At 42.8% G+C, this 21,598-nt stretch overlaps 2 protein-coding genes across 2 annotated transcripts in view; both read left to right on the top strand.

Annotated features, from left to right (window-relative positions):
• VMO1 (vitelline membrane outer layer 1 homolog) overlaps positions 1 to 21,598 on the top strand; it is a 181,968-nt gene that overhangs the window by 123,256 nt on the left and 37,114 nt on the right. The window lies entirely within an intron of this gene.
• LOC138142170 (polyunsaturated fatty acid lipoxygenase ALOX15-like) overlaps positions 1 to 21,598 on the top strand; it is a 65,579-nt gene that overhangs the window by 42,508 nt on the left and 1,473 nt on the right. Inside the window, exons 3-13 of the mRNA XM_069063151.1 lie at positions 8,152 to 8,307; positions 9,816 to 10,020; positions 10,620 to 10,701; positions 11,018 to 11,140; positions 11,297 to 11,400; positions 12,219 to 12,379; positions 14,682 to 14,825; positions 15,855 to 16,064; positions 18,903 to 18,989; positions 19,476 to 19,645; positions 19,775 to 19,896. Of these exons, the coding sequence (XP_068919252.1) occupies positions 8,173 to 8,307; positions 9,816 to 10,020; positions 10,620 to 10,701; positions 11,018 to 11,140; positions 11,297 to 11,400; positions 12,219 to 12,379; positions 14,682 to 14,825; positions 15,855 to 16,064; positions 18,903 to 18,989; positions 19,476 to 19,645; positions 19,775 to 19,896 (1,543 nt within the window). The 5' untranslated portion in view covers positions 8,152 to 8,172. The remainder of the gene's footprint in view (positions 1 to 8,151; positions 8,308 to 9,815; positions 10,021 to 10,619; positions 10,702 to 11,017; positions 11,141 to 11,296; positions 11,401 to 12,218; positions 12,380 to 14,681; positions 14,826 to 15,854; positions 16,065 to 18,902; positions 18,990 to 19,475; positions 19,646 to 19,774; positions 19,897 to 21,598) is intronic.

The following is a 21,598-nucleotide window of genomic DNA, read 5'->3' as shown; positions in this document are numbered from 1 at the left end:
CTAGCAGAGCTGCTATACCTACAGGGAACAGTATGAGGACACCATGAAAAGTGAAAGGACACTAGGGTTCTGAAGCATGAGTGGTCATAGCCAGATATGTTCCCTAAGTATGTGCCTCTCTACATGTGCCCTCTCTTCCCACAGACACTGTGTATTTTGTGGGAGAGTACCTCCATTTTTATGATTTGTAGTTACTGTTCTTACAATTCTACTTTAGTAAATGCTTTTGCTTTAAGTTAATTGTGTCCTCTGGCTCACTATTAATGATAAAAACACTGCTAGGGGATCATGCACTATAGTTTTCAGAGTTTGAAACCACAGAGTACCTTGAACTTGGGGACCCATCTTCCAAGTGTAAGTTGGGGGAATTGAATAACCCAAATTCTATACTTGGAGTTCCTGGCTTAGGAGAAAGAAGTGGTGCTCTTCCAAAAATAAAAGCTTCAGATACTCTTTCCAGAGTTGGGGGAACTTTTCAGCATATGGCGGCCAACTCAATTGATGTGTTGATTGATTTTGCTAAAATCCTTTTTTTTTCACTCTTAAAAATTAAAACATGTAATGAAGAGTTAGTTCACTGAGTAGGAAAAGAGGAAAGGAGAAGGGGAACATGTTAAGAAATGCAGGAGATTTTTTTTTAAGATAGCAATAAAAAGATTTTAAAACTACGAATAAACCTCAGATCCCTAATCCAAAAAGGGCAATTAATTTTTGACCCAACATTTAATTATCTAATTTGTTTACAAATTATTTATTTTATTCTGAACTTAAGAAATAAAATAAGCATTTCCATAACAAAGTGGAATGCTACTTTCTTTTTCTTTTACAGATTGAAACATATTTGTTTTCTTTTCTTTTTTTCTTTCTCTTTTTTATTTTTTAGTTTACATCATTCATTTCCAAAAGATTTTGAGTTACAAATTTTCTCCCCATTTTTCCCCGACCCACCACCCCAAAACATCGATCCCACTGAATATCCCCTTCCCCAATCTGTTCTTTCCCATATCTTCCCCTATCCCCTCTCCAACTTTCCAGTAGGGCATGGTAGATCTCTATGCCCCAGTGCCTGTATATCTTATTTCCCAGTTACATGTAAAATAATGATGATGATGATAATAATAATGTATATATATTTTTAATATTTGATTTTAAAACTTTGAATTCCAGAATCATTCCCTTCCTCCCCCATCACTCACCCTTACTGGGAAGATAAGCAATTCAATATAGGTTGTACATGTGTAGCTATGCAAAACATTTCCATAGTGGATATGTTGTGAAAGACTGACTATATTTCCCTCCATCCTATCCCACTCCCCACTTGTTCTATTCTCTACTTTGATCCTGTCCCTTTTCTTTTTTTTTTTTTTTTAAAGCAATCGGGGTTAAGTAACTTGCTCAAGGTTACACGGCCAGTTATTTCTGGGTGTGGTGCTGAGTATCTGAGCCCGGATTTGATCCAGGTCATCCCGACACTGGAGCAGGTGCTCTTACTCGCTGAGCTACCTGGCTGCCCCTAAGCAATTGGGGTTAAGTAACTTGCTCAAGGTTACACAGCCAGGTGTTTCTGGGTGGGTGCTAAGTGTCTGAGCCTGGGATTTGATCTCCAGGTCTTCTCAACACTGGAGCCGGTGCTCTTACTCGCTGTGCTACCTGGCCGCCCCGATCCTGTCCCTTTTCAAAAGTGTGTGCTTCTAACTTCCCTCCCCCCCAATCTGCCCTCCCTTCCATCATCCCCCCTCTCATCCCCTTCCCCCCTACTCTCCTGTAGGGTGAGATACTCTATTAAGTGTGTATGTCATTCGCTCCCTAAGCCAAATTCAATGAGAGTAAGGTTGACCCATTCCTTTTGCCTTCTTGTTCTTCCCCTCTATTGTAAGGGTTTTTTCCCTTGTCTCTTCTGTATGAGATAATTTACTCCATTCTGTGTCTCCCCATCTCCTCTCATTATATTCCTCTCTTACCTCTCAGTTTCACCATTTAAGTATCATCCCTTCCTATTAAATTGGTCCTGTGCCCCCTGACTATGTATACCTGTACACATATATACACACACTAACATATGTATTCATACACCCATATACCCTCCTATATAGACATATATATTATATATATATATATATATATATATATATATATATGTACACACACACATTTCTATTCCCTTCAACTATTCTCATATTGAGAAAAGTTTCATCAGTTACAATTATCGTTTTTCCATGTAGGAATGTAAATAGTTCAACTTTTATAAGTTCCTTGATTTCTTTTCCCTGTTTACCTTCTCATGCTTGTCTTGCTTCTTGTATCTGAGTGTCAAATTTTCTGTTCAACTCTGGTTTTTTCATCAAGAATGCTTGAAAATCCTCTATTCCATTGAAAAACCTTATTTTCCCCTGAATCATGGTACTTAGTTTTGCTGGGAAGGTGATTCTTTGTTTTAATCCCAGCTCCTTTGACCTCCAGAATATTATAATCCAAGCCCTTTGGTCCCTCAGTGTAGAAGCTGCCACATCCTGTGTTATCCTGATTGTGTTTCCACAGTATTCAAATTATTTCTTCCTGGCTGCTTGTAATATTTTCTCCTTGATCTGGGAACTCCAAAACCTGGCTTTAATATTCTTAGGAGTTTTCTTTTTGGGATCTTTTAAGGGGGTGATTGGTGGATTCTTTCAATCTCTTTTTTGCGCTCTGGTTCTAAAACATCAGGGCAATTTTCCTTGAGAATTTCTTGAAGGATGATTTCTAGGTTCTTTTGTTGATCATGGCTTTCAGGTAGTCCATAATTTTTAAATTATCTCTCCTGGATCTATTTTCCAGGTCAGTGGTTTTTCCAATGAGATATTTCACATTGCCTTCTACTTTTTCATTTGTTTGGATCTGTTTAATAGTATCTTGATTTCTCATAAAGTCACTAGCTTCCATTTGCTCCAATGTAATTCTGAAGGAATGATTCTCTTCAGTGAGCTTTTGAGATTCTTTTTCCATCTGGCAAATTCAGCTTTTTAAGGCATTCTTCTCCTCATTGGCTTTTTGAGCCTCTTTTGCCATTTGAGTTAGTCTGTTTTTTAAGGTGTTATTTTCTTCAGTCAGGTTGTTGACTCTCATTTCATAATTTTCTTGCATCATTCTCATTTCTCTTCCTAATTTTCTCTCCACTTCTCTTCTTTGATTTTCAAAATCCTTTTTAATTTCCTCTGTGGCCTGTAAGCAGCTTATTCTTTTCTTGGAAGCTTCTGGTGCAGGAGTTCTGACTTCACTGTCTTCCTCCTATTCCATGCTTTGATCCTTTTTGTCCCCAAAATAGGAGTCTGATGTTGGATTACTCTGCTTTCTTTGCTTGCTCATGTTGCCACTCAATTACTTGACTTTTGAGCTTTTTGCCATAGTAGAACTCTGCTACCAGAGGGGGGAGCTTTGTCCCAATTTTTTGGGATTTTCTCAGCTGCTGGAGCTGTTAGTTGGGTGCCCTCTCTGAAGCCTCCCCACACTCTGGTAAACTGGTCACGCACCCAGTACCTCCACCCTAGACAGCAATCCAGATACAAGCAGGTTAAAGCAAGAGCAGTTACCCCTCAGACTAGTTGCTTGGTCCCCCTACAATCTGAAGGCCAGGAGCTCTGAAGCAGCCATGTGGCAGTGGCTGCAAGGCCTTGACGCCTTTGCTGCTTCTCCCTCCAGGGGGTAAAGGCTGGACCACACTCCTGAACTCCCTGTTCCCAAAGTCCACACTAACCTCTCACTTTGTCCTTAGCATTTATGGCTTGATAATTCTGGAAACTGCCACAGCTGCTGGTGATCTGAAGTCCCTCCAGCTGGTGGCTGGTTGGGGTCCCCCTGAGGCTAAAACCTCCAGCTCATGTGGGGCTGGGCTTGGCTCCCAGAGCACTTCACTGGCCCCTTCCTGCCGGTCTGCCGAACTGTCTTCAGTGGGAAGTTAGCTTCTCTCTGTCATTTTGTGGGATCTATAGCTCCCAAGTTTGTTTAGAGTAATTTTTTGCACGAATTAGAGGAAGTAGGAGCTGGTGCTGCGTGAAGTCCTGTTTCTACTCTGCCATCTTGACTCCCACTACTTTTTTTTTTAAGCAATTGGGGTTAAGTAACTTGCTCAAGGTTACACAGCCAGTTATTTTGTGTGGGTGCCAAGTATCTGATGCCAGAACCAATCCCAGGTCTCCTGACGCCAGGACTGGCGCTCTTACTGTGCCACCTGGTCGCCTCATGACTCCCACTACTTTCAAATATACAACAAAATTATCATGTAACTTTCTTTTTTTATTTTTTAAAAAACATGATTTGGTATTTTTTTTAAATACCAATAACTCCATCCCCACTTAAAACTCTCCCTAATAACAAAACAAATCCATCCACTGGTCCTGCCTGATTTATAGCTCATTCTTCATGTAGATAGTCCAAACCCTCTCTTTTGAGAAGTGGATTGTCAGTCCTCTGATGATAAGTCTTTTCCAAGTTTCTTTGAATTTTTCTGTCACTTTCAACCCAGGGGACTCCTGTAAAGACACTGGCTTCACATGGACCCAGGATTAATCCTGGGGGGCCATACTTGCCAACAAAAAAGTTAGGTTCCTTTCTTTGGTTCATTTACTCCATTGTTATTGATCCAGAAAATCTCTAAAACCAAGTTTAAGTCCCTGTTTGATTCTAAGTAGCAAAGCATGCTCAAAGTAGCTGTCACTGGGCACCAGCAGTTCCCTGTATAATCAATAAGACAATGGGTCAAATGTCTAATAGAGTGTTAGGGTCCATCATCTCTAACCTCATCAAGTTGGTTGTGGTGTGTGTCTGTGAGAAATTCATCAGACATTCTCTTGATCACTCCTAGCTATATTCTCCTTCAAGTTAAATATTTGATATCTTAACAAATCTATTTGTAGAGTACTTGGGAACTTTGTTTCCAGCTTTTGGTTAGCAGAGAAAGTGCTATAATAGATATTTTTGTATATATGGAACTTTCTCCTCAGTTTTTGGTCTCCTTGGTATATATGTCTAATAGTAATATCTCTGCATCAAAAGGTATATAGAGTTTAGTGACTTTTCTAGTAGAATTCCAAATTGTTTTCCACAGTGAATGGACAAATTCACAGTTCTTTCATCCCACAGCCCCTCCAACCTTTTATCATTGCTTTTTGTCTTTACCAGTATGACAGAGGTAAGGTAAAACCTCAGAGCTGTTTTAACTTGTATTTCTCTTCTTATTAGTTATTTCAAATGTTCTTTCATATGGTGTTGATAGTTTAAATTTCATCTTTTGAAAACTGCCTGGATTTTGGTCTTATCTATTTTTATCAATTCCTTGTGTATCCTGTACAAAGATTTCCCCCAAACTAATAGTTTCGTTTCTTATTCTAATTATGTTAATTTTGTTTGCACGAAAGCTTCTAAATTTTATTTAATCATGATTTTATATTTTATCTTTTTTGATCACCTCTATTCCTTGTTTGGTTAAAAATTCTCTCCCAGCAATAGTTGTGCAAGGTAACTATTTTTTTTATATGATCTTTCATATATAAGTGGAATTGAGGTACATGATATAAGATTTAGTCTAACTCTAATTTCGGCCAAACTGTTTTCCAGTTTTCCAGTTTTTAAGTTCTTGTCAAATACAGAATTCTTATCTTAGTAGTTTGTGTTCTTGAGTTTAGGGCATGCTTAGCTAACATGATCTACTTTTCTATTTTGTAACCAGTGCCAAGTAATTTTTTTTTATGAGATGATATTTATTTTTTCCCAATTACATGCAAAAACAATTTTTGACATTCATTTTAAAAAAATTTTGTGCTCCAAATTTTCCCTTCTCCCCCCTCATTGAGATAGCACACAATTTTTATAGGTTTTATATATATGCAGTCATGCAAAACATATTTCCATATTAGACATGTTACAAAAGAAAACACAAACAAAAAAAGTTTAAAAAGGTATGTTTTGATCTGCATTCATAATCCATCAGTTCTTTCTCTGAAGGTGGATACCATTTTAAAATCCATAACTGTCTTGGATCATTGTATTGCTGAGAATTGCTAAATCATTTACGATTGACCATTGTACATTATTGCTGTTACTGTTCTCCTGGTTCTGCTCACTTCACTTGGCTTCAGATCATCTAAGTCTTTTTAGGTTTTTCTGAAAGCATCCTGCTTGTCATTTCTTAACAAAATAGTATTCCATCACAATCACATACCATAACTTGTTCAGCCATTCTCCAATTTATGAGCATCCCCTAAATTCTTTGCCATCACGAAAAGAGCTGCTATAATATTTTTGTACATAAAAGTATTTTTCTTCTTCTTTTAAATCTCTGGGATACAAGACCTAGTAGTGGTAGTCAAAAAATATGCACAGTTTGATAGCCCTCAGGTCATAGTTCCAAATTATTCTCCTGAATGGTTGGATAAATTCACAACTCCACCAACAGTACATACATTAATGTCCCAGTTTTCCCACATCCCCTCCAACATCTGCCATTTACCTTTTCTGTCATATTAGCCAAGCTGATAGGTATGAAATATTACCTCAGGGTTGTTTTAATTTGCAGTTCTCTAATAGTGATTTAGAGTATATTTTCATATAACTATAGGCAGCTTTGATTTTTTCTTTGAAAAACAGCCTGTTGTATTCTTATAAATTTCACTCAGATCTCTATATATTTTAGAAATGAGGCCTTTATCAGGGAAACTTGCTGTAAATTGTTTTTCCCATTTCCTGCTTTCCTTCTAATCCATTGCCAAATAGTTTTAATGATTGAGTAATATGGCAGTTTGTGTTCTGATAATCAATTATTTAACTCTTCATTCAGGATACAACAATCCTAGGACTTATCTCATTGAAACAGGGTGGTTGTTGTTGTCATAGGTGGTGGCGGCGGTGGTGGTGGTGGTGGGGTGTGTGTGTGTGTTTGGGGGAGTAGACTGGAAAACAAGGGTGGCATAAAATTATAAAGGGACTTTAAAACTAAATAATGGTTTCATCTGACAAACAGAAAATGATGTTTTAGAAAGACTGCTGTCCTAGAAATTGGAAGAATGAGAGACTGGAAGGCAGACAATCAATTATTTCAGCAAACTTGGCATGAGTAGAAGAGGTGTGGACTCAAGAGCCAGCTGTGGACAACAGAAAGGGACAAATGGGAATGATATCATGAAGGATTACTAAGATTTGATGAACTGGATAAAAAGTGATGACCATGTGTCCCATATTTCCCCAAACAGAACAATTTTGAAAAATTTATCATAGTTTTAACAAGACTTGAAAAAACAATGGTTTTGTCAGATCGTGTATACTGATTTTTGCTTAAGATAGATAATACAATAGATATGCAACTATCCCCCCTGTCTTTACCCAACTTCTGTCCTCCCTTTTTCTCAACCTCTTACCAAACCCCTCCACCCCCCCATTGCTTCTTTTTGTATCCCTAGTGCTTTGCTCATAGTAGCTGCTAAATAAATGGTTATTCATCGACTGGTCTTCCTTTCCTTAACATCCTTGGCCTTGGGCCTCTGAGGTCTATTCCCCCTCTAGATCAGTGAGCCTATAGAATCCTTTCTCCCTCTCCTCTGTTCCCCTTCACTTCTCCCTCTCCTCTCTCCTTTTGTCTCCCTTTATCTCTCCCTGTTTCTCTACCCATCTCTCCCTTCCTTCATGTCTCTCATTTCCTTCTCTCATTCTTGCTTTTTCCTTCTCTTCTTCTCCTTCCTTCCTCTCTTCTTCATTTCTTTCTAGTTCATCTCTCTTTCCCCCCTGCCCATCTTTCCCCTATTTTCTTTCCCTTCCTCTTTATTCTTCCCCTTCTCCCTTTTTTCTTCTTGTCCTCTCTAGAATCTTTCAGCCTCCCCTTTCCTTGCTTCACTTTGTTTTCCTCTTCACTTTCCCCCCGCGGTAGTGAAAGGATTGAAGGGTTAGAGATTGTGATTGAAGAAGGCGAGGGAAAAATACCAGGTTGGAACAGTGTAGATAGATGGGGATGTGTCACTGGGTGCTTGACTCTTGAGTCGTGCTCTCTAAGATTTAGCTGCCAACGCATTTTTGGAGAGAGAACTCTGGGGTTGAGGGTTCCTCGGTCGTCCAGCAGGGTTTTCCGGGCTCCGCCCAGCCGGGTCCCAACCTATTAAATAGCCCCTTCTCTCCCTGCTTCACCAACAGTGACCCGTCTCTCCGGACGCTATGGGCCGCTATCGTGTCGGTGTGGAAACTGGGAGCTCTGTCTTCGCGGGATCCAACAACCTGGTTCAGCTATGGCTAGTCGGAGAGCACGGGGAGGAGGCGCTGGACCTGCGGCTGCGACCCTCTCGGGGAAAGGTTAATGAGATCTGGGGAGACCCGGGCACTGGCGAGCCTTTGAGTCTTCGGAGGGTCTGGGAAGAGGTGGTTTCCGAATGAGATTCCTAGCACCGGCAATGCCTGAATGCCAGAGGGGCAAGAATTTGGAGCCCAGAGCCTTTAGGGTTTTAGGAGAATTTCTAGGTGTCCTTGGTTCATCCTGTTTTCTGCTTTTCAAATATTACCCTCTTAGAAACGGTTCCTTTTTCTCTCCCAAGCCAAACTTCACAGCATCGAAACACCAGCTCACTCTCGCTCCCTTCTTCAGCCAGACTTCTTTCCCTGACAGCAGAGGGGCAGCCAATTCCTTCTGTACACTGATGTCCAAGGATGCCTCATTCCCTATTCACCGCTCCTACTGCTGCATAACTTTCTTATTCTCTCATCCCTGTCTCGGTCCCCCGGTCTCCATCTCTACTCATAATCATTTCTATCCTGGCTTTCCCATATCCATCTGCATCTCCCTACCTTCCATCATCTCTACCTTTTCATGTTTCGCTCCATCTTAACCCTCCCTCTTTTCATCCCTACCTATCAGAGGCTTAACTGGGGTAGGTCCTCCTTCCTGGGGAGGGAGCGGGGAAGTGTTGGGTGTTAAAGTCTGGATGCTGAGCTCTGCCACCCTTCCCGTTACCCAGGGATTTCACTAGTTTAGCTGGATCAGGGAGCACCTGGCATGAACCCAACCTTGTGGCATGAAGGCATTTGAAACTCGGAGTAGGGTGGTGTGGAGAGGGGAAGAGGAAGCCTGAGAGAGGAGAGAACTATAGTAGCATCCCCTTCCCTATACTGTTCTTATTCAGAGACCAGGGAAGAAAGAAGCGAGGAGAGCTGTTAGGTTTTCGCCCTGTCCCTGGACCCTTCTGAGACCCAAGCTTCCAGTTTTTGATTCACCTACACATAAACCCGCCGCGCGTTGAGCTTTAGATTGGGGTACCCCTTTTCCCGAGGCCATAGCAGACCTTTTTTTTTCTTCTCCTTTTGGAGGGCAGTTGGGGTTAAGTAACTTGTCCAAGGTTACTCGGCTAGTTTTTTTTTGTGTGTGGGTGTTAAGTGTCTGAGGTTGGAACCGAACTCGGGTCCTCCTGACTCCGGGGCCGGCTTACTGCGCCACCTAGCCGCCCCCTATTTTGTTTTATATTAAAGTTTCTTAATTGATCCTCGAAGATTCCACCAGAGTCCTTGGCCTTCCGGCTCTTCCAAAGTCAACTCTTCCGAGAAAACCGAGAGACCAGCTTCCTCCCTTTCTTTTTGATCTCTGTATCCCCAGAGCCTGCCACAGTTTACTACCTGCTTCCTGAATTAAACTGAATCTTCCTCCTTCCCCTCTCAAATCTCCCCCGTTGCACTCACCCAATCCCCTCTTCACTTCGCTAAAAACTGGGAGACAAGAGTATCAGGTGGGGGTGGGATGAGACTCCTTCCCTGGGACTCAACTTCTGTCAGTCGCTCTTCGATCCGACCTTTCCCTGCCTTCCCCACCTTAGGTAGAGGAATTCAACGTAGAAGTCTCGAAGATCCTGGGTCCCCTCCTGTTCGTAAAGGTGTGCAAACGTCGCCTCCTCACTGAAGACAATTGGTTTTGCAACCGAATCACTGTTCGAGGACCGGGGGACAACGGAGTGGAGGCCACGTTCCCGTGCTACCGCTGGGTGCTGAGTGAAGGGACGGTCTGCCTCCCTGAAGGAACTGGTGAGGGAGCAGCGACCTCTCCAGCCCGGTTTCGCATTCTCGCCTTACTCGCTTTCATGCACACTATAGTTCCCCAATCTAGACCTGCCTTTGCCTCTCGGGCTTTTGTGCAAAGCTACTACCCCCCAACAGCTGCTCTTATATTTTGCCTGGGGAAATTCTTTTCCCAGACACGGCTCAGATCCTTCTCTACAGATTAAGGCTACTTGCGATAAAATGAAAGATAGATATTTTGTCACCTTAGACTCCTAGGGAGCTGTCCCTGCATCTTTCCTTTGCTTCTATCACACTCTATATTCTAAAATGTTCCCAAAACTTCTCGAAGGGTCTGAGTCTCTTAATGTTCTTTGTATCTCGGGTGCCAGGCACAGTATTTCCGCCTCTAGAAGGCGTTTATTAAAAGGAACTGAATTGGATTGGGAAGAGATGAAGAAGCTGTTGAGGGCAACAAGGGAGATGTATCTGGAGTTAGATGTCAGGAACAGTATGTGGACAGGCAGGAAGAGAAGGGAAAGAAGGGGCAGGAGAGGACTGGGGAGGAAGCCTGCCATGTGGGTCAAGCAAGGGATGTTAAGTGAAGACTTTGCTTTGTCCCCAAGCCCGGACAGTTGGGGATGACCCCCAGGGATTCTTCAAGACGTACAGAGAGGAAGAGCTAAAGGAGAGAAAAAAGCAGTACAGGTGAGAAAGGGCAGCCTTTTCAACTGTGGTCCTGGAAACTTCACCCTCCCATCTAAGACCTTTTCCCTTTTCCTTTCAATCCTTAGCTCCCTTCTCAAATTCCTCCCTCCACCCACCCTTTTAGACTTGATATCACCAGATCCTGTCCAATTAGACAGTGAGCTCCAGTTACTTCCTACTCTGTCCTCTCCCTCCTGGCTAATCACTGCTATTCCCAAAACAAATCTCCTTCCTAACTCATCAAATCCTAACCACCCAATTAGCCCCCTTCCAAACTTAAGCCCTTAAATCTATATCCCCACCTCAACCATCACAGTTGGCACTCCTGGAAGGATAATGTGATCCGGACAGTCTCTGGGGCTACTCTCTCTGATCTTCCTTTGGATGAGAGATTTCATGAGGACAAGAGAATTGACTTTGAGTGCTCCCTGGCCAAGGGGTGAGTAATATTGAACCCATGGGTGTCTGGGTTGGTGATAGAAGCCTGATTAGGAGAAAGCTGGGTTCTGTATACCTTCATTCTCAGGAAGAGGAGGTGCTATCTCCTTGACCCCTTCTCTCATCCTCTTCTCCCCTTCCTTCCTCCTCCCCCCAGGCTTAAAGACCTTGCCATCAAGGATACTTTAAACATCCTGAGTTCCTGGAAGAGCCTGGAAGATTTCAACCGAATTTTCTGGCCTGGTCAGAGTAAGCTGGCAGGTTAGTGACATTTCCTCCTTGTGCATTCCACATCATCACCATCATCATCTTCATTCACCAAGCTTTTTTGTTGTTGTTGCTTTTTTGGAGGGGCAATTGGGGTTGTGATTTTGCCCAAGGTCACATGGCTAGTAAGTGTTAAGTGTCTGAGGTCATATTTGAACTCAGGTCCTCCTGACTCCAGGACCCACCTAGCTGCCCCACATCAAGCATTTTTACATGAATTATTTCAATTTATCCTTAAAACAACTTTGTGAAGTGGGCAGGACAAGGCAGATTCCTATTTTACACATGACCATTTATCATATGTAAGTGTTGGCCCAGAGACATGATATGACTTGCTGACAGTCAAGAAGTGTTGGTGACAGAGTCAGGACTCACTTCAAAGCCTCCTGACTCCAAATGCAGGGTTCTTTTTATGATGCCATCCTGATTGAAAGCACTATTACCCAAAGAACTGACATTTATTTATACTTGATTTCCAAGGGCTCAGATTTAAACTTACATCTGACATAAAGCCCAGTGCTCATTCTATCTTATATTGACTCTTACACAGAGCTACACAAATCATATAGGAATTTAAAGCTGAAGGGGACCTTAGAGCTAATTTAATGGAATCCCCTCTTTTTATAGAGAAGGAAAGAGGGACTCAAAGAGGGGAAGTGACTTACTTGCTTACAACACCATTAAGTGGCATAGCTAGGATCTTTTGATTACAAATCCATGCTCTCCACGCCCCAAAAAAGGAAGATTAGGGGCTGGGGTGAAGAGCTGGGCTGTGAGGGGCTCTAAGTCATCTCTCCAACTTAACTCCACAGAGAAGGTTCGGGATTCCTGGAAAGATGATGCATTCTTTGGGTACCAGTTCCTGAATGGTGCTAACCCCATGATCCTGAGACGATCCACCAAACTCCCATCCCGACTAAAGTTGCCTCTTGGCTCAGAGGAGCTTCAAGCAGAGCTAGAAAGACATCTCCAAGTACCTACTTTATTTTATCATACTTTTTTATAGACAGTTTATAATATTCACTTAATCTTCTACTGCTATGACATAAAAAGGAAAAGCCTGGGCTTCTGGAATCCTAGTTAGTAAAACCTTTGAACTAAGTGAAGCAGATGAGTTGAAGGTGACAATGGATAGAGGGGCCTAGAAAATAGTACAGGTCAGGTAAGATGGGGTTGGAAATGCTTGAATAACTTCACCCAAAGAATAGTTATTAATTGGGTTAGTGTTAGTGTGGAGTGAATTCTCTAGTGGAGTGTATCCCCAAGAATCTCTTTGACCCTGTGCTAGTCACCAGTTTCACCAGTTGAAGGCACTGATACCATGCCTCTCTAATCTGCATGGGATACTCCATTTCCTGTCTTTGTGACTTTGCAGAGGTGTTTATCCCTCATCCCTAGGAAGCACACCCTCTTTACCTCTGCCTCTCAGAATCTCCACTTTCCTTCTAAGGCTTCAGGCTTAAACATGAGCCTTTCCTGATGATACCTGCAACTGTTAGTACTGCCCTGCCCCCAAATACCTTAGTGTGTGTGTGTGTGTGTGTGTGTGTGTGTGTGTGTGTGTGTGTACTAACACACACATATAAAATTGTACCTTTAAAATATATATGTTGTTTCAATAGAATATAAGTTCCTTGAAGACAGGAATTATTTCAATACTGTTTTTGTATCCCTAGTGCTTAGCAAAGTGCCTGGTACACAGTAAGTATGCAATGCATGCTCAATGATTGATGACCAAAGCTAGGAGGAATAACCAACATGATCCTGTCATGAGAGCAACCAAAAAAGCTTATTCAGGCTTAGGATGTATTAAGCAAGTGTCTCAGGATCTGTTCTGTAAAACTTGGACTCAGTCAAAAGGTCCAACCGAAGGACAGAGAAGGCCACATGTGGCCTCGAGACCAACGGTTCCCCACTCCTGTAAACATATAAAACCTGGGTTCTTTGTACTTTCTTCTAGTTGAGTTCCAAGTGCCATGTTTTAGGGAGAAAATTGCTAAATTGGAAAGGACACAGAGTTAGGCAACCATTTTGATGAAGGATCTGAAGATCATGCCATTTAAGGACTGGACCCCAAACTAGAGATGTTCATCCCAGGAAGGGCTGGGGGGAAGACATGATTGGTATCTTCAGACATTTAAATATGGAAGTTTGGAAGAGGTGTTAGATTGTTCTATTTGTCACCGAAGGGCAAAACAATGAGCAATGGATGAAGTGGCAGAGAGTCAGATTTAAGCCCATTATAAGGGAGAAAAAATCCTAAAAATAGAGATATCCCAATGTGGAATGGGCGGTTATGGAAAGATAATGGTTTTTCCTTACTTAAAGTCTTGAAATGAAAGCTATAAATGACCACTTTGGGGGAGATTGTAAAGAGTCAGTTATAAGCTGCCAACAGCCTTTTGGGGCTTTTTTGATGCTGAGATCCTGTAATTCTGAAGAATAGAGCAGAGGAACCAGAAATGGAGCTGCATCAAGAATCCCTGGAAATGAAGGCAGGTGCTAGTCTGTCTGTGAAAATCTTCATTTGGTGGCCACAGTGGCCCTAAAGTCCCCCCTCTGAGGGGACCCAGAAGGAGAAGATATGTAAGATAACCTGAGTGGTTTCTTAAGCTAGCTCTAAACTGACACACTAGCCTGTGAAAGTGTGAGAAATCATGGTCCAGGAGTGATTGTCAAGCAGTCTGTTTATTGATACCATGAGCAAGGTTTTTATAGAGAAATGAAACAAAGAAGGTAATTATAGGTCACTTGGTTTTCTTAATACCCTTTGTTCAGTAAAGTAATGATGTCAACTATTAGGTCTTGAAGATAACCAGGTCCCAAAGTATAGTATCTAATAATGTATAAAATGCAGCTAACATCTTCTGGCAATAATCCTAGAATAGGGTACCTCCCTGGATCACAGGATATCAGAAAGGCTCTGATAATGGCTGTTTCTCAAGGAAAAAAACCAAGACCAGTTACTTTAGACTGGCCATAGTAAAAACCTGGAGCAAGCTTATCTAGGACCAGCCTGACTCCTGGATCAGATGTTTTGGCTTCCTTCAAAGATAAGCCCACTGTTTGATGGGGAGACAAGGTCCCTACTCAGGGTACAAAGAAAAGAGACCAAATGTAGAGAGCAAAATATGGTTTGGTAATTGGTGGTGGAAATGAAGTTATGTTTGAAATGAGAGGCTGGGTTTTGAGGAGGGAGGGCTCCTGTGGAGCAGAACTGGAAGATTCCACACTTAACCTCCACCTTGCCCTCTTCCCTTCTCTACCACCAACAGGCAGGCTCACTGTTTGAAGCTGACTTCTCTCTCCTGGATGGGATACAGGGCAATGTAATCCTCTGCTGTCAGCAGTACTTGGCGGCTCCCCTGGTCATGCTGAAGTTGGAGTCGGATGGGACTCTGCTGCCCATGGCCATCCAAGTAAGAAGGCCCAGACATCCCTTCACTGAGACAGCAAGAAACTCTCACATTCTACCCTTTAGTACCATTTCCAATAAACTTTTACTTGCATAGATCAGCAGAGTATAGGAAAGGTCTTTTCAACCTCAGATTTATAGGCTTATAGATTCAGAGCCGGAAAGGTCCTTTTAGATTATCCAGTCCAACCTCTTAATTTTGCAGATGAGGAAACTAAGTGGCAGAGGCTGGATTTGAACTCAGGTCCTCTGATATCAGAGCCATCTCTCTTCCCATTTCCACTATATCAAGTTTGCTTATAAGCAGAGAAGAAGCCAGTAGAGAAGAAGAAAATAGAGATAAGGACCAGATCTGTGATTTCACTAATATAGGGATGTCCCAAGCAAAGAAACTCCTTCTACCAATGTAAGTGAGTACATTCTCTGAAACTTAGAGGGTTAGAAAGAATAAATAAGTTAAACGACTTGCCCAGGATCAGCATGTACCATAGGCAGAACTCAACTGAATTTAGCCTTCCTGGCTTTGAGGCCAATTCTCTATTGGCTAAATCATCCTGTCTTTGAGCACCACCAATGCCTTTAAAGAGGCAGAGAGAGATAGGATCAGGGGCACATAGGAAGGTTTTAGTTAGATCTGGAGGAGAAATTCTTCCTCTAGGAAAGGAAGGAAGGAGGAGAGGATGGGTAAAAATACAAAGAGATTTTTCAGATAAGTGAGGAACTACACAATAAACTGGCCTCGATTTTCACCCTAAATTGGGGGAATAGATCAAGGAGGGGATGGGAGACCTGAAGAGAGTGAGAAAAATATGCATTAGCCAGCATGGGAAATGCCTTAACCAATCTACAAAAGCTAAACAAAATGACTGCTGAATAAAGATAAAGGCTCCAGTGAAGTTAGATCCCATGATGACCTCGAGTACCTGACCCATTCTCACAGCCACATATGCACATAGTGGTCATTCATCCCTTCTCTTCCTCCACCCCCATCACTTTAGGGACCTAGGCACCCAGGATATTCCTTCTGTTCTAGATCCAGGCACCCTCTTTGAGCTCACCAACACCACAGGTGTTCCTGCCATCTGATCCGCCCATGGCATGGCTCCTTGCCAAAGCTTGGGTCAGGAGCTCAGACTTCCAGCTTCACCAACTACAGTACCATCTGCTGAGAGGACATCTGATGGCCGAGGTGATCTCTGTGGCCACTATGAGATGCCTCCCGACAGTGCATCCCATCTTCAAGGTATCTTACCTTCACACCACACTCAGGGGATGCTGCCCAGTTTTACAAAGTTAGGTGGAGAGGGCAAGCCTTTGCTATGCATTAGTAGGCATCTTCTCAGTTTATAAGGAGTTTCATTTAGTCAGTATGCAAATGAGAGATTGGAGATACTTATCTGAACCTTGTGGTTTTTGTTTTGTTTTGTTCTGCTTTGTTCTGAACAATACTTATCATTTCATTGGTATTGAGTGGTCATTTCCAAAGTGAAGGTCCACACAGCACATGGTATATATAATATGACTGTTGAGGGTTTGGAAAGAAAAGTCTTCCAGGTCCTTCACAGCAGTTTTCTGGCAGATTCCCCTTTACCCGAGTGGGCTCTGGTCCTCTTTCCTACCACCGCCTTCCAAAGGCTGTAGCACTGACATCAGAGAAGGACTGAGGTGGATCGAGGGGCCTGCATAGTGAGCAGCAGCAGCCCTACCAGGCCCCAGGGGTAACAAAATGACGGTCAAGGAGATGGCGTGACTCATGGGGTCTATCTGGGAGGGCTGCTGGTTCTCTTCTTCCTCCCTAACTCACCTCCAAGGGCTGGGGGATAGTGGTAGTGATGGAAACAGATGAAGGCAGAGGAGCCTTCAGAGCCATGAGAAAATAGTGGCAGAGGGGGCAGCAATGGTGGGGCTGTAGGACCCAATGGTCTGGTAGGAGGTGAGAGTAAACAAATACTTATGAATTGTCTGCCGTGTTCCAGGCATTTTGTTTAGCACTAGGAATATAAAGACAGAGGTGAAACTATCCTTGCCCTTGCAGACCTTACAGTCTCGGGGGAGAAAGAAGGAGGAAGAGACAACATGTACATATATAGGTGCAAAATAATGTGAGAGAAGGAATTAATAGCTGGGGGGGGGGGGAGGCAGGAAAGGCTTTGTGCAGAAGGTGGTAGCCAAACTGAGCACTGCAGGAACCAGGGGGTGCTGGCTCCAAAATGTTATGCCCACAGGTGCAGGGTCACAAACTGCTGTTAGGAAGCTCTGGGGAAGGCAAGGTGTAGATCAACACCAGCTGTCCCACTTGTGATCTTACCCAGGGTTCCATGGGCCACAGATCGGAGGCAGGGCTTGTCCCTATCTCTGGGATGGTATCTCTATCCACAGTGTAATGCTACATCTTGTAGAAACAAATGAACAATAAATGTTTTGAGACCCTCCCTGTGCAGTTAGAAGGAACCATGGAAATGACAGAAAATAAACACAGGCTTCCTTCTCTAGGAAGCCTCACTCATCTTCCTTCTTCACTTAGAATCGAGGAGGGACAAGTGAGGAAACTGAGGCCCAGAGAAGGAAACCAATGTTTGAAGAGGTTGGACTAGATATTTCCTGCCATCCCTTACAACTCTAAAATCTTTTAAGTTTTTTGATCATACAATTTCCACTGGGGGCTATACAAAGGAAGAGGGATGCAGGAAGATAAGCAAACAACAGAAGATGGAGTCAGGTGGGTTTGTCTCACCTGGTTCTGATGAGGGAGGGCTCCCAATAGGTTCAGCAGGGACTCTGATCTTATCTGAGACCAGAGCCCTTGATTCAGTCTGGAAAGAAATCAGCTCAGGCTCACTTGGAGTCAGAGTTGAAAAAGTTTATCATATGCATTACAGCAGGCAAGGATCCTTAGGGGACCTGCAAGCTTAAAGAAGACACAAGCATAGTTTTTAAAGAGTTAAGGCTATTCATTAGATGTCAAATAGGCTGACCAGGCGAGAAGAGGGTGGGATTAGGGAGGGGTTAAGGTGGGCTAAGGTAGAGTCGGTGTTTAAAGGGGCATGCACACTTTATGTAACTGCGCAGTCGTAGTACCCACAATTCACTGGGAAAAAGCCCTCCCCCACCCCCACCTAGAGGTGTGGTCAAAGGCTGATGGAGAAGTGCCCAGTCTGCCACCCATCAGTGTCATGCTTGACAGGATTGATGTCTGGGAACCAAGGTTAGGGAAAGGTAATTGCTTAAGGAGTTAACCTAGAAAGGGGGTATTGAAGGATTCATGGGGGCAAGGAGGCACTATGCAAAGGGGAGATAATAGTTGCCTAAGCTGGAATGTTTATAGATACTTTTGTGAAGGATTGATAGGTATAGCTTGTTAGTGTTTCAAGGCTGAGATAATTCATGAGTTGTTTCTGGGCATAGTTAATGCTTTGAAGCTAGGCAGAGTGCAGGTAGGGGGAAGGGGCAGAGTTAATGTTCTGTGACTAGGGGGGATAGTGTGATTTTACAGACTGGTTTTACAAATTGCAGTTACAATTTTACAAACTGGTTTTACAAATTGATGTTACAGACTGATGTTGCAAATTAGTTTTACAAATTGCTGTTACAAATATAGATCCCAAGCACCCCATAAATTCTAGTGATACATGCAAATGAAATAGACCTATTATAAATAAGCTTGGAAGCCCGGGCAATTAAAAACACGAAAGATTTATTGAAAACAATCAAAAGGGACCATGCAAATAAACCTGGATACCTTGGCCCTAAAGGCCCCTTGAAAGGTTTTGTCCTTATCATAAACCACTCCTCTGAAAGGGAGTACCCCTTTTCAGAAAGACTATAGTTCTGGGGCAGCTAGGTGGCAAAGTGAATAGAGCACTGGTCCTGGAATCTGGAGGACCTGAGTTAATTTGACCCGAGACACTTGATACACACCCTACTAACTGTGTGACCTTGGGGTAAGTCACTTAACCTCAATTGCCTTGCCTTCTCCCCTCAAAAAAAAAAAGACTATAGTTCTGTCTGCCTCTGTTTCTCCTCTGGTACCTAAGTATCCGTTCCTCTTCCCTGTTAACATGTGCTATTTTTACCTAAATAGATCCTGATCCCTCATCTTCGTTACACCATGGAGATCAACATCAGAGCCCGGACAGGGCTTGTCTCTAATGGGGGAGTATTTGATCAGGTATGAGGAGGAATGGGGAATTATTTGAACAGGTAAGAGGGGTACAGAGGACAAAGTATGTGTATGGGAAACAAGTCTTTTTTTTCCCCTCCACTTTTTCTTTACAAACTAGAGTATTTGCACTAAATCCTGAAGTGTGAGTTCAGGGAAATCTATGTTGAAGTTATATTGAGGGCTCAGCCTATACTTTGGGGACACAATGGGAAACCCCAAAGAGGGCTCATGTTCTTCTGAACTCCAGTGTCTAATGAATTGAGGGATGTTCCCCCTAATCTCATTGACTCTGTTCTAGTCAATACCCACTCCAGGTTCCTTTCCTTCCTATTGATCTCAAGATTCCTTCTTGTTTGAATTTGAATCCTTTCCAAAGGATTTTCTGTGACTTTCTAATGGTTAAAGGACCCCCCCCCCCAATTTGAACTTCATCAATAATCTCTTCCCCATTTATAACTCATGGCCTCAGACTTATCCCTGCCCTTTCCTCAGGTCGTGAGCAGTGGTGGAGGAGGTCACATCACTGTACTCCAGAAAGCAGGAAATTATCTGACCTATAGATCACTCTGTCCACCCAATGACCTGGCTGATCGATGTCTGCTCGGGGTACCATCTTCCTACTATGCTCATGATGCCCTCCGACTCTGGGATATCATCAAAAGGTAAAGCTTTTTGGTTGAAGATCTACATCTCTGAGGAGCCAAGGAGGGATGAATTGGTTAGGAATTGGAGCCCCACCCCCCAATCCCACATCCACAATTAACCTGGCTACATTTTCCTTTGGTGGGCAGGTATGTGGAGGGGATAGTCCATCTCTACTATACAGGAGATGAGGCTGTGGAAAATGATCCTGAGATACAGGCTTGGTGCAAAGAGATCACTGAGGTTGGGCTGCATGGAGCCCAGGAACGGGGTAAGACAAATAGCCCTCCCCTGAGACTTTGCATGGACCTACCTCCTCCCTATGATTTACTCTCCCCTCCCACCCCTTTGCCCCTCAGGGACTTTATTTGTCACCCCATCAATTCCCAACACTCTACATCATATTTCTTCAATCAGATATATCCCTAGATATACCACTATCCACTAGCCTGGAAAAGTTCTCTCTCTAATATCTGACTGCCTAGGATTTTAAAGTCCTCTTACACATTTACATTCTAATTTAATTATGTTTATGTTTGTTGTTGTTGTTTTTCTGACTCTTCGTGATATCATAGACCATAGCACACCAGGCCCTTCTATCCTCTACTATCTCTCAAAGTCTGTCCAAAATTCCCATGACACTATCTATCCATCTCACCCTCTGCTGACCCCTTTTCCTTTTGCCTTCAGTCTTTCCCAACATCAGCATCTTTTCCAATGAGTCCCATCTTCTCATTATGTGGCCAAAGTATTTAAACTTCAGCTTTGGTATTTGATCTTCCAGTGAACAGCCTGAATTAATTTCTTTAAGTACTGACTGATTTGACTTCCTTGCTGTCCAAGGGCCTCTCAAAAGCCTTCTCCAGCACCACAATTCAAAAGCATGGATTCTATGGGACTTAATTTTCCTTCTAGTCCACCTCTCACAGCCATACATTGCTACTGGAAAAACCATAGCTTTGAGTAAATGGACCTTTGTTGGCAAGGTGATTACATATTCTTAATTCACTTCAACAAACATTAAACATTGAGTCTATGGCATGGAATAGAAAAGATAAAAATCTAAACAGTCTATGCCCATAAGGAGCTCACAGTCTATAAGGAAGGATATGAAATAAGAATGGTACAAGGGAGGGTGATGAGGGCAAAGAAATCACAGAATTTGAGTTGGAAGGGACTTCAGCAGAAATCTAGTCCAGCCTTTATCCAAAAGGAATTCCCACTCAACCCTATCTAATAAGTGGTAACATGCTGCTCATTCAACTTCTGGACAGCTCTAATTGTTAGGAAGGGTTTTTTTTTTCTCTTTGATATCATGCCTCCTCTTGGCAATTTTGCACCCATCATCCTCGGTTCTGCTTCCAGGGTCCAAACAAGGCAAACCTCCTCTATGTGACAGACCTTTCTTCAACTGATGTTCACACAGAATGGACTCAAGGCCTTTTACCATTCCAGTTGCTTTCTTCTTGACGCTCTCCAGCTTATAAGTGTCCTTCTTAAATGGTGGCCAGTTAAGATGCTCTAGGATGGAGGGCCAGGCAAGGGGTTCCAGAAGATTTGTGCTTTTAGCTATTTTATCTTCTCTCCTGGGAGGCAGTTGCAGTATCCTCAGATCCAGGAAGACTTGGTTTCCAGTCTTATCTAAGACTGGAATGTATCATCAATGACATGTATGACCCTGGGCAAGTCATTTAATTTTTCACTGCCCCAGACAACACTCCAAAACTACAATAAGCAGAACAGGGGACCTGCATTGTAAAGGAAGTTTTCCTTACTGGATGTTCCATATACCAATTAAATCACAAGGTCAGGCCCATTTTTTTTCTTCATTTGTTTGTAAGCCCTATGAGGGCAGGGACACTTGCTTTGTAGTTTTCTATCTTTCAGCTCCTCTAAATCATTCCTCAGAAAACTCAGCATTTTCAGCCCAGTTTCTGTTAGACTCTGCTAGCAGAGCACAAGCTCTGACAGGT

The sequence above is a fragment of the Petaurus breviceps genome, unplaced genomic scaffold (genome assembly GCF_028583685.1).
Source record: "Petaurus breviceps papuanus isolate PSGF00001 unplaced genomic scaffold, PetGlider_PUasm1.0 90537, whole genome shotgun sequence".
NCBI classification, from domain to species: domain Eukaryota; kingdom Metazoa; phylum Chordata; class Mammalia; order Diprotodontia; family Petauridae; genus Petaurus; species Petaurus breviceps.
This window is presented reverse-complemented; position numbering and strand designations above follow the sequence as displayed.